The 12,456-nt window shown below is 36.8% G+C and overlaps 1 protein-coding gene across 1 annotated transcript; it reads right to left on the minus strand.

Annotated features, from left to right (window-relative positions):
* Window positions 1-1,139: 1,139 nt before the first annotated feature.
* LOC128674816 (uncharacterized protein) lies at window positions 1,140-12,401 on the minus strand. Its single transcript, XM_053753725.2, has 7 exons — window positions 12,085-12,401; window positions 11,746-11,991; window positions 11,038-11,170; window positions 10,011-10,168; window positions 9,557-9,666; window positions 8,867-9,028; window positions 1,140-7,685 (listed from the first exon to the last, which is right to left on the minus strand). Exons 2-7 carry the CDS (start codon window positions 11,819-11,821, stop codon window positions 7,521-7,523), a joined length of 804 nt encoding a protein of 267 aa, XP_053609700.1. The 5' UTR covers window positions 11,822-11,991; window positions 12,085-12,401; the 3' UTR covers window positions 1,140-7,520.
* Window positions 12,402-12,456: the final 55 nt, after the last annotated feature.

Raw genomic sequence — 12,456 nt, forward strand, 5'->3', positions numbered from 1 at the left:
TTTTCCATGACGTTTTACGTCCCGGTTTATTATTAACCGCAAACGTAAATTAAACATTTTTTGTATTTACTATTACTGTTATTTACTACAAAAAGTAAGTGTGCCAATTTTCAGCTTTTTATCTTGAAAATTGTATTAAGTCCCATACAATCTTTCACCCCCCTTATAAAGGGGTTGAGAGTTAATTTTCAAAAAAATCTGAAACACATATTCATTACTTTGTTGTAATCAACCAAAATCCAAATTTTCAAGTCACTAACTTCAACGGTGTAGAACTTTCATATTTACAGTTTTTCACCCCTTTCACCCCCTTCGGAGTAGAATTTCCAAAAATCTAATTAACCTAACTAATTCACCTACATACCAAATTTCAGCTTCCCGCCCAGCAGTTTCGGGTGTACGTTGTCTGTCAGTCAGTCACTCAGTAACGGAAGAGTTTTATACTGATGTATTGATACATACTGCGCCCATTTATCATACATACATTATATCTATATCAGACTTTAATCTATAAAAACAATTTGTTTATCTTCTGTTTATACCTTTCTACAAAATTTTAAAGTAAATCGGCTCTGTGGATTGTTATTTTAATTTTCCTACAGGACCCTCCACATTTTCCGGGATGAAAGGTCTATAAGATGTTAACCCGGTATATAAGGTACCTACATACCAAATTTCAAGCAAATCGGTCCAGTAGATTTCGAGTGATCCGCGTTCAGACAGACAAAAATTTCCAAAACTATATTTTCGTCATCTATATCAGTAAGTATATTCCATGAAGAATTTTCAAAAAATATCCAATGTACAAATTTGGCCTTTCTTCTATTTTATTATATGTATTGATTATACATAGTACATCATTACGTATAATAAAACAGTAAAAAAAGTGTTTCTATACATTGAAGATATTTAAATAAAAACAATTGAGATCGACAGAGAATCAGTAATAGAATAAGAATTTTAAAAAAAGTCTGTCTGCACACGCTAATCTCTGAATCTACTGGACGGATTTGAATGAAACTCTTTTGTTGTATAGCTATAAAGCTTGTGCAATGTATAGGGTCTAAATTATTTTGAAAACTGGAACACCTGATGGAGTACTATGATGGTACAGCTAATTTTAAAATAAAAATACGTTATAATCGTAATATTTTTATTTGATTAAGCGTCAGATAAAAATAATTGAGTTCTATATCGGGATCCACCAATAACCAAAATACAAGAATCAAAATACGCGAACTTAAAAAAAAATCACTATGCGTATGACTAGGTTTAATTATGTAGACATTGTACAAGGAAAGTGAAGGTATAAATGCCAATTCGTTTGGCGAGATCAAAGTAAAAGTAATAATACTAAGAAAAGACCGAATGGATCTCCGTTGTTTTTCTCTGAATATTCAATTAAAATGCTGACAATATGACTGGCAGTTGCGTATCCACATTATTTAAAAAAAATCGCGACGCATTGAAAACCTCAATTTTTGACGTCGGTTAAAAACGGTGGAATGTTTCAAATTCACACCCAGAGAACGAGAGGCTAAAAAAAAATTAATCTTATTAAAGGAAAATGCTATTCCTTTGAGTAAAATTACGTTCGCTGGAGGTTACACATTTCGACCCTTTTTCCACACAACCACAAGATCAATAAGGTATACCTTATCACATCTTCTGCCATATTGACTCGCCAATCGAATGCTATCATAATAAAATAACTTACATCGATCTTGTGCGTTTACTGCTTTAACATTGCTGTCCTTGTCAAAAAAGGTGTGAAAGAGTTTTAGTAAACAACAGATTAAAAAACTAATGAGATCATGGATTATACGGTATAAAGTTACATCACTAGTACAATCGGGCGATTTAAAAAAAATAGCACTAGAATACACCGACATTTGAGTATATTTAGGGCCTGTTTAGTTTAGGACTTGCTGATAAAGTATCTGATAACCTATTGGTAACATATACCAATCACTTCAGGCAGATTTATCTAGCAGTCATATTATCTGGCAGATTCCAATAAGATATGTTATCAGATAGTGATGAAACAAGCCCTTAAACTAATTAAAAGTAAAGAATACCGACCATAATAGGTTATGATATAATATACACAGATATTCAGCAAAATCAATGTTCACCGTGCAATATGTTTAAAATACCCACATTGTCTATGTAAACGGATAATACGGATTTTTCAAGAACTAGGTACATTTTATGATTAAGATTGGTTAATAAACACAGTGGTGCCATCAAAGAGGACACAGTTTCATTTATTTTGACAGACTTTAATCAATTATATATATATAATTGATTAAAAGAAAATGTGAAGGAATTAAATTGCATATTTTCCCTTTAATCTGCATCACTTAGATTTCCAAATGCTCTTATAACGTACATATAGTCTGTATTTTAAACAATAGAAAACGCGGGCGCTGTGTTCGTTTGGTTGGCAACACCGGGGTTTATCAACCAATCACGACCATTCAATTTAGTGTTGCAATAAAAAAATTTAGTTCGTCAAAAATCTCGTTTTTCCACCTGTCAGCTAATAGAAAACTTATAGAACAAAGAATATTAGGTTTTATACAAATTCGTGTCAATTTATTTTGAGCTAAGGACACGACATGAACTCATATCGCCCGGTGAACAAGACCAACTACCCTATACACAGACGACACCCTATGTGTACATACTATGCTAAACATTTTATACATATACATAATTACAATATATTGGGGTTTAAAATTATGCTTTTTTGCATTAAATCGAATACAAAACTAGGAGTAATTCTAGATATCTGTTGATTAATGAACACTGTATATTGTTATTTACATATATTATAACGACGCGATTTTTTTAAAACACATACTGCCCAGCTGCCTTGGACGCATTTCATTCACTCAACGTTATCTCATTCTTTCAAGGTTATCTCATTCACTCTTATGAAAAAAAAATACAAAAAAACCTTAAACCTGCAATACACGTTGGCAATGACACAAGCCAAGCGCTACTGTCTATATGTTTGGACGTTTGGACCAACGTGAGCCTATGGACGCAACATGTGGACACCATTGGGCGAACGCACGTATCTTGATTTGTGCTGAAAAACCGACAACGTCGCGAAATGATGCAGTTCAAGTCATATCGAGTGTGCTATTGCTAACACTGGTGTCAGATTTTATTCAAGTCGTCTAAAGGCCATGACTTTTGCGACTACCACCGACATTTAGTAGTAAATAGTCGCATACACACTAGTGAACTGAGGGCTTAGTGCGGGTTTGCGTTTCATTTTTCACCATCGAATCGATTCGAAGTGAGACACAGTGCGCCATTGTGACGCAACGACAACCACACCGCAATGTGATTGGTTCTTAAGTAAAATTGAGTAAAATGCAAACCCGCACTAAGCCCTCTTAACCGTCCACCAATGTGCAGGTTTCCTCACGATGTTTTCCTTCACCGGAAGCAAGTGGTGGTGTATGAAAACTACTATACACGAGTCAGATTGGCATAGTAGGAGGCACGAGTAGGATTCCAAGTGTGACCTTTCGATCACATGCGGAACCACTGGGCTACCACCGCCTCAAAGTGTGATGGAAATGATAACGAGACGGCGGGTCGAGACAAGCGATGCCAAAAGCGTTGTATACGCGTTAGCGCTTGCCTCCACTCGACCAACTAGGCGAGCGACGCCGACCAATAACAAGACAAGGGAAATATATCGTCTATACGTTGTTATTGGGCGTTCAAGGCAAGGCTCGGCCAACATGTATTGCGGGCTTTAGACAGAGAAAACTGCTCGCTCATACAAGATAAACTCGTATTAGGAGGTCGGATGATACAAGAGGACTGAATACTATTTTTGAGCTTGCGTGTAAGACCCTCAGGCTATATAAAGGTCACACGCACTCAAATTTAAATAAATAACGACAAATCGCTAACATATTTTGTCCCACATCGTCAAAATGTTCTATCTCATTTGGACACGCCAGCTTGATGTCATTCGTTTTCTTTGTATTGGCAACGAACGAAGTCTTAGTTTAAAACAATCCGTTCAGATTTGTCAAGCTAAATTGGGCGTTATGCTAATATTAATAAAATCGATTCAACTTGACGCGTTACTATTTGGCAGCCAAAGAGCTAAGATTGTTTAGTATAATATAAAATTGTGTGTGTAGTTTGTGTATATAAGGCAGCAGGACCAAAAATGTGTGAATTACAAAAAGAGATCAGTGTCTATGAACGAACCGACTTTAAACTCTTTTTCCGTACTTATTAATATATTATCCTTTTCGCTTTAGCATATATAGAAGTTATTCGGAAGATAATGTTTTCTCTCTTTCGCATATAACGCCGTCCTTTTCAGTTGTATTAAGAGGTCGTTTCGTTAAATGTCGATACGAGCGACACGCGTTGATTATATTATACAAATCGCGTACAAAATACCAATACAAATTATTAAAATCTATCTAATCTCATTCAGAAACTTATTTCATATAAATTCATATTCACCAAAACGATGGGAACAAAATAAAACTTACGTCAATTAGGTTATAATTCTAAACAGGATAAAGAATTTTAAATGCAACGTGTAGATACTACGGGCGACCGCTGCCCGCGACTGTGTGACCGAAATAGACAATCCGCGACGGAGTCGTTCCGTCTCTTTCGCACGATTTATCACCGAAAAGTGTAGAACCGAAAAAACAGCGGACGTTAAAATGTCCCAAATACTTTAAAATTAAACAAATAAAATATATGACCTGTGCTCGACTGTCCCTGTTTACAATCCCCTAAATTGACTATACAATCTAAGGACTTGTTTTACCGCTTGCTGATAAGTATCTGATAGCCTATCTGTAACATATCAAACAGTGTTAAAATGTTGTTTCTCAAGTGCTGGATAAGGTTATCTGGCAAATAACTAATCAGTTAGTTTATCTGTCAGGTTACAATATGATATTTTATCAAAAAGAGGTGAAACAGTTCATAATAACAGCTAAAATTAACATCAATTTCATTATGCACATAAACGAAAAATATATAAAAATATTACAAGAAAATGTCTCCTTTACAGCGTTTAGGAGACTTATATACATACATACATACAGTAAGACCGAGTACATGAAAAGCCAAATTTGGATGAGATCAAAGCGTTTCATGTTGACTGATCGAACCATTTCTGTTCTCATTGGTGCCGTTACATCTAAGGAAGTCATTATCATCTTCACACTCAACAATTCGGAAGTGGCGTGCGCTCGCATTTCCTGTATTCTCAACAACGCACACATCAACAACCATTCAATTTTGTTTGTTTTTTTTTTTAAATGAATATAGGACTTAGTCTTTTTATATGGGTTCAGAAATCCAAATTTAAATATTTTACAAAAAAAAAAAATATCTCGTATAATCGTTTTCCCGGTTACTTCTTCAGCCATAGAGCGTCGGAGCTTACAAGAATACCAGCTAACAGTAATGTGGCTGACAATTAATACGAATTTTGCAATTATAGGTGATCTTACAGATTTACTAAATAGTGTGAAAGAGTATTAAGAAAATTATAATTTTTTAAACTAAATTCGTTACTACAGTATGTAAATTTGGACCGCAGCATACACAGATCATTTTATCATTCTTCTCTATTAAAAAGAGTATTAAATAGATTTCTGTCTCTACTCTCGCATTCGTACACTCATGCGCATCACAATTGATCTACTTGGCACGGATCATCCATTCAATGAAGGGAATAAAATGATCTATGTGAACCCTTATCTATGACTAAAATACAAATTACAGTTTCGATAATATCCGTAGGGTCTAGGAAAATTGACTGGCTTCGCGGTTTCTTTGACAAGTATAGAATATTTCTAATTGATTTGTTTATTGTGAGCTAGCACTAATTTTCGCGGGAAATTAATCACATCGAAAATACTATATGGGAAACTAGCGGCCCATACCGGCTTCGCTCGGATAAAAGCTCTATAAATTATACACCTAAACCTTCTTCAGGTATCGCACTGTCTATTGGCGAAAACCGCATGAAAATCCGTGTAAAAAGTAGTTTGTAGTTTTTTTTTTGTTCTTCGCGAACAGACACGACGCGTTAGAAGTTATCTAATAAGTAAGGATGAAACGCGCCTCCATCGTAAAGTAATTCCAAATATATTGTGACGTCGTCTAATATTACGTTCTCGTCAAAACTCGACAAACGTATCTAGCGAAGCAATTTTGGTGGCATTACATTAAAATTAAGTCAATATTCAATATTTCTTCTTCTTCATCATACACGACGAACGAAAGAGATAGCAATAATATTGGCCAAAGAATTTGGTAAATTACATACTGGCTTTATTCAAAGTTTTCTTACTAACATAAAACCAGCCAGTCAAAATTCTCAGACCGTATGGGTAGTGTTTACACCCTAACTCTAAGTACTAAATGCGCCTCACAGAGCAAAGTCATCCACACAGAGGAGGGTCAGGTTTACTGATAAAATTTGAGAAACAATTTTTAAACATGTCTACAGGGTGTTACAAAATACCTATATATATACAGAGCGGTAAGATACTTCAAGTAGATCCTTTATGAGAAGTTTTAAGTTAATATAAACACTTATTAACCTGATTGAAAATTATCTTTTTCAGATTTACCTGGGTCTTGGATTTTTATCTATATATTATATGTATGTTATAGAATATAGTAACGTTGAGTTAGTATCCCATAACACAAGTCTCGAACTTACTTTGGGGCTAGCTCAATCTGTGTGATTTTGCCATATATTTATTTACTTATGAGAAATAGTTGTCAGTGGCGTCCTCTGTATCGAATACGAAAACCATCTTACGAGTAGCCGCATAAAGGATCTACCCAGAGCACCACTTCATGTGTATATAGGTGTTTTGTAACACCCTGTATATATAAGATAAATGTTGGACATTAATTTTAAAAAATACAATTACTATCACATATTGTTTGTTTTGCAATACATTCTGTGTTTATATAATAATAAAGTATAATATATAAATGTGTTGAAATTATTGAAATTAAATACTCATTAGATATTTTGAAGAGTTTTCTATGTCAGTGTGAAATATATGTAAAATTTTGTGCTTTACAAATGATACTAAAACACAGTACTCCTCAAAATATCTATGTGCATTATGCATCTTATCAACTTGTAGTCAAAATTTGCACGACCGTTTGCAGTTTTAATCTAATTTATCGATGAAATTTTCAAAATTGAAACCACTTTTCGAGGTTTGACATGAACCATGAGATTCAAGTCATGGCATTCGAGACGCAAATCACGTCTTTATCCTTCACGGGGTGGACAGAGCCAGAATTTGACATTAACAAAAGATAATGAGTTGGGAGAAAAATCTCCCAAGAACTGTGTAATTTATTGCTTTTTCTTTATCGATCGTGCAAATGCTACATAACTGTTCAAAACATGAGATAATCGTAAATCCTCACCCCTAGTTCTCCCCCTATATGATGAACTCTGTCTGCTGGGCGGGCGGCAGCTAGCTGAGGGCGCTGTAGGCGGGCGGGGGCGGGGACTGCCGCGTGGGCATCAACACTGCGATGTTGTAGGGCGGGGGCGCCTCTGCTGTGGGGGGAGGGGGCGCCGCGGGGCGCGGGGGCACCAGCGCCAGGGAGATCTCGTCCGAAGGGGACGAAGACGGCGGCTGAAAACAAAAGGTAAGTCAGGAGTTGCTTTCAATCATGTCAGAATATTCTTAATGTGATATTTTCATCAGGTCATCAAGAGAAAACCAAAATGTCATCAAAAATCATCTAGGTATCGTAAACATCTCTCCATTGTGTGAACTGTAAAATATTCCGTAAATTAGGCAAGTATACTACATTGAATTTATTGAAAAAGCATTTTTAATTTCCATTAAAACAGGTATATTATAGCGCGCGGTTGTTCTGTGCGGTAGACTGCGGTGTGCTGTTTGTCTGCTGAAATAGATACTCACAAGGTACTCGTCCTTCTATACAGGAGGACACTATGTTAGGCAGTTGTCGCAGCGAGTCTCATGTCGCGCGACACAGCGACAACACTCACCCTACCATGCTTGTTCAGAAAATTAAAACGGATCTCCTGTGAAACTACTATACCCACGTCCTCAAGAGATCTAATCTCGCCTGACGCACTTAAACCAACAGAAATAGATAGATAGATAAATTGTTTATTCAACTGTTAAAGATACAAGATATTTAAATCTATTTTAAAAGCAACTCGAGTCTTTATTAACTGATAAATGTTATTATACTTTAAATGATTTCTTTAATGATAGACTCGGATAGAATTTGGGCTAGTATACATTATAATTCTTTTTTTGTTTTGGATTTGTAGTGGATAGCATGCTCCTCTTTATTTATTTATATTGGCATAGCTATATTTGGTAAAACATGTAGGTTTAATTCATTTTGACATCAATTTGTCTATTTGTACTCATGTTTTTGGCAAATAAATGTTTTCTTTATTTCTTACAAAATAACAGAGTAACAAGAACAGTAGATCCTTAAAAAGCACAATACGAACATTCGTGTGCTGCAGCAGTCATAACTCAGCAACAGTTTTTGCACTACGTAGCGAGAGTACAAAAACGCTAATTTTCAGTTGCCACCTTGGACATAGGTGCGGGCGCTAAAAAATGGAAAAGATAATAATATTTTTTTCAGCCGAACTGGCATGGTCTCGATAGCTCAAGAGCACTGTGCCGGATAGACAGGGGGCGCGGGTTCGATTCCCGCTCGATTCCAAAATTTTTTCATCTCATTATTATTTCCAAAAATAAGTTAAAAAACCTTATAACAAATGCATTTAAATTAGTCAGTAACAACTAGCCGCCGCACTCACCCCGAGGTCGCGCTGCGCGGTGGAGGAGACGCGGTCGGGCGGCAGCGGCGGCGCGTCGCGTGTCGCGCGACACAGCGACAGCGCGCAGCCGACGCCGCACACGCACGCCACGGCCGCGCACACCACGCCCGCCTCCCCTCCGCTCGAGTTGTCGCGGACCACCTACACCGTTACACTTGTAAACTATCATTTACTTAATACTACTATATATATATATATATATATATATATATATATATATATAACAAACATTACTACATGTAACTACATAAAGTGAAATTTCATAAAAAATGTTTGTTATATATTTGTAAGCCCGGTTCGCATTTTGTTTAGTGTATGTGTGTGTGTGTATGTGTGTGCGAGTGTTAAGTAATGGAGTTAAATAGACATGCTGCAATTTCTGATAAAAGTTATATTGTAATCTGACAGATAAAACTAATTTCTAGATAAATCTGCCTGATGAGATCGAGCAGTTAGCCGTTTCAATTATAATTATAAGTGAGATATGTCGTTGGTTCGATATCCCACTCAAGTATTTTTTTTTCCAAAATTGGTAATATTTCGTTCGGTGGACAGAAATGAAGAATTCCCGTTCTAAAGGAACAGAAATATCTCTTCGGGAAAGTAGTCAAATTTGTGAGATCAGCACATCACTAATGAAACCCTTGGAAACCATAAAGCTATGCATACCTGCTTGTCAAAGTAATACTTGGCCCCGGCCAAGAAGACAGTGGCGAGCGCGAATGAGACCAGCATACCGAACTTGAGATGTGGCGCCATCATCGGCGTGTGGTGGAGACCTGCAAATAAACAACATTTATTAATTAACAATTTTTTGTTGATCTATGCTACGAACGTACGCTACGCTATGCGACTTCGTCCTTCGATTTTGAGAAGTAAGATAGCCAATAATAAAATAATGTTATTCTTGAAGGCCAAATTTTAAATCATATCACAACCATTCGACATCTGTTGTGATCTGTAATGATCACCTACTTCTTTTCCTTACCCGGAATCACGAAAAAAAAAAAATATGATCTATTTACATATTACTCAAGTAGGTTTTTGACTTTTGTATCGCGATATGAAAAGTTTGTAAGTATCATGGACTGAGCACGACAGATAAATAATTAAAAAGCGATACCCAAAGCGGCGGTGCGCAGCAGCGTGTCGGGCGTGACGCTGCGCGCGGCGGCCAGACTGGCGATGGTGGGCTGCGGCTGCGGCTCCGGCGGCACCTCCACGTACAGCGCCTCCGCGCGCCGCGCGCCGCTCGAGTGCACGGGGGGCATCGGCGGAGCCCTACGACGCGTATTCGTTCAAGTGGTTGAAGTAGACAATGATTTTTCTAATAAGTTGTATTATGTAAACATTTTTACGAAGTCTTTTATTGATTTTACAACATTAAAAATAGATTTTTTAGGAGAATACTTCCGTGGTCTTCATTTTAATAATAATAATATATAGCTTTATTTTTCTCCACAAAAACAAATTAAATATAACATAATTTATATGTACAAGCACAATACAATTAACAAGGAGATTGTGGAGAACTGGTGCCCGTGGTAGGTATCCGAAGAACCTGTATTACGGGCCACCATTTTAGAATGTGAATATTTGTTTTCAACGAAATTTTTATCATGTTAGGACTCGTAAGAAAAGTGGAGTGAAGAATGGTTTTTAATGAAAACTATTTGTTGTTATGTGTTATAAGTTCAGTTAAATGTGCCATTCAAATTTCTAACTTTTGGTCATATTTGTTCACATCCATGTGATACTACGTCTCATTACTTATATGCGACATCTTATGTGAGTTCTACATTTTTGTATGTATATTTTATGGTCTGTATATTTATACAGTTATAGGAGAGAGTTGTTGAGGTTAACTTTTTAAAAGTTCAATGAAATGAATATTTGTATTATATAATTATATAATTTCATGTTCACAAAATATTTCGGCTCACAAGACAGAAACCTATGGAAAACAAAAGGGTAGCTTTTGCCCAATTTTAGCCGTAATCAAGTAGACTTCTTAAGCTTATGATGATGAATCTACTTTGGTTGGATATAGACATGTAACAAGCAATTTAAAGTATGTCTGGTGAGCAATGAAGAATTTCTGTGAAAAAGAAGGACATCTTTTATGCGACTTCCTCTGTGTACAAACATACCCATAGTGGCGGTGGGAACGATGCGGGCGGCGAGGCGGGCAGTCTACGGCCGCGAAGCGATGTACCGGCGCCGCCATGCCCTTGCGGCCGCCGCCCGCGCCCACGCACACCCGCCCTCGTGATCGCCCCACACCTGCCAAACAATCAGGATTTTTTTGAAAACAATTCAGAGGCTTGGGGGAAAGTCAACAGTAACCAAGATGTGTTATCCTTTGCACTTCTATCGAAATGAAACTTGGTACTCTATGTACTTTTACTGTTAGTGCTGTGTGCAGCGTTTTTATAATAAATAAGTTAATATTGATATATTTATTATTACATAAACATAGTGGTTCATAAATGTATAAATAAATAAATAAATAAATAAATAAATAAATATATTAGGACAAATCACACAGATTGAGCTGGCCCCAAAGTAAGTTCGAGACTTGTGTTATGGGATACTAACTCAACGATACTATATTTTATAACAAATACATATATAGATAAACATCCAAGACCCGGGCCAATCAGAAAAAGATCATTTTCCATCATGACCCGACCGGGGATCGAACCCGGGACCTCTCGGTTCAGTCGCTAGAGCCTTACCACTGCGCCACCGAGGTCGTCAAATACCTAAGTTTAACAAATAAATAACAGCGGGACTTAAATAACTAAAAAACACTACACCATTACTACAACTACACTATGTGTGAAGAGACAACTCACCAGCAGATAACGAAGAGGGCACGCGATGGCGGCCACTGTATGCACACTGGCTGCGTTTATCTATCCAGAAATGCATCTAGCCAATCTGGACTTATGTCTGTTGTAGTGAACAAGCCCAAGGCGACGATAGACTAATACGACGAAACTTTATCGACAGCCATAACCAGGAAGATGCACTGGGCTTACGAATACCCTTAGCAGCCCACGGTTAGCGTTAGAGCCGGCTTGGGATTACCATTGTCCACACTGGGAACAAAAAAAGGGTTCCAATGAACTACTGCTAAAAAAAATTGAGGCAACTTAACTTTAACACTTAAACATATAGAAAATAGATTTCACCTGTGCCTTGATTATTTACAATCGCGTCCAGGTACTGAATTATTGTCTTCTCGTCTTTATTTTAGGTTTCACGGAATAATAAACACTAGATCTTGGCATCACCACAAAATGCTAAATCACCACATATTTACACGAGAGAATTAACATAGTTCTAAGGTAAATTAAAAGAGAATATATTCTAGAGGATAATATACATTGGATAAAGATGTTTTTACAGAAATATAATTTTAAACTATTTAAAATTTACAAATATTATATCTGTTCCGGTGGTCGAGATCGTGATTGACAGCCATTAGTGGGCGGGGTGCGCGCGGGCGGAGCGCAAATCAAAACAACCAGGAATGCCAACTGCAAAATAATCAAACAAATCAA

This window comes from Plodia interpunctella, chromosome 13 (assembly GCF_027563975.2).
Source record: "Plodia interpunctella isolate USDA-ARS_2022_Savannah chromosome 13, ilPloInte3.2, whole genome shotgun sequence".
Taxonomy (NCBI): domain Eukaryota; kingdom Metazoa; phylum Arthropoda; class Insecta; order Lepidoptera; family Pyralidae; genus Plodia; species Plodia interpunctella.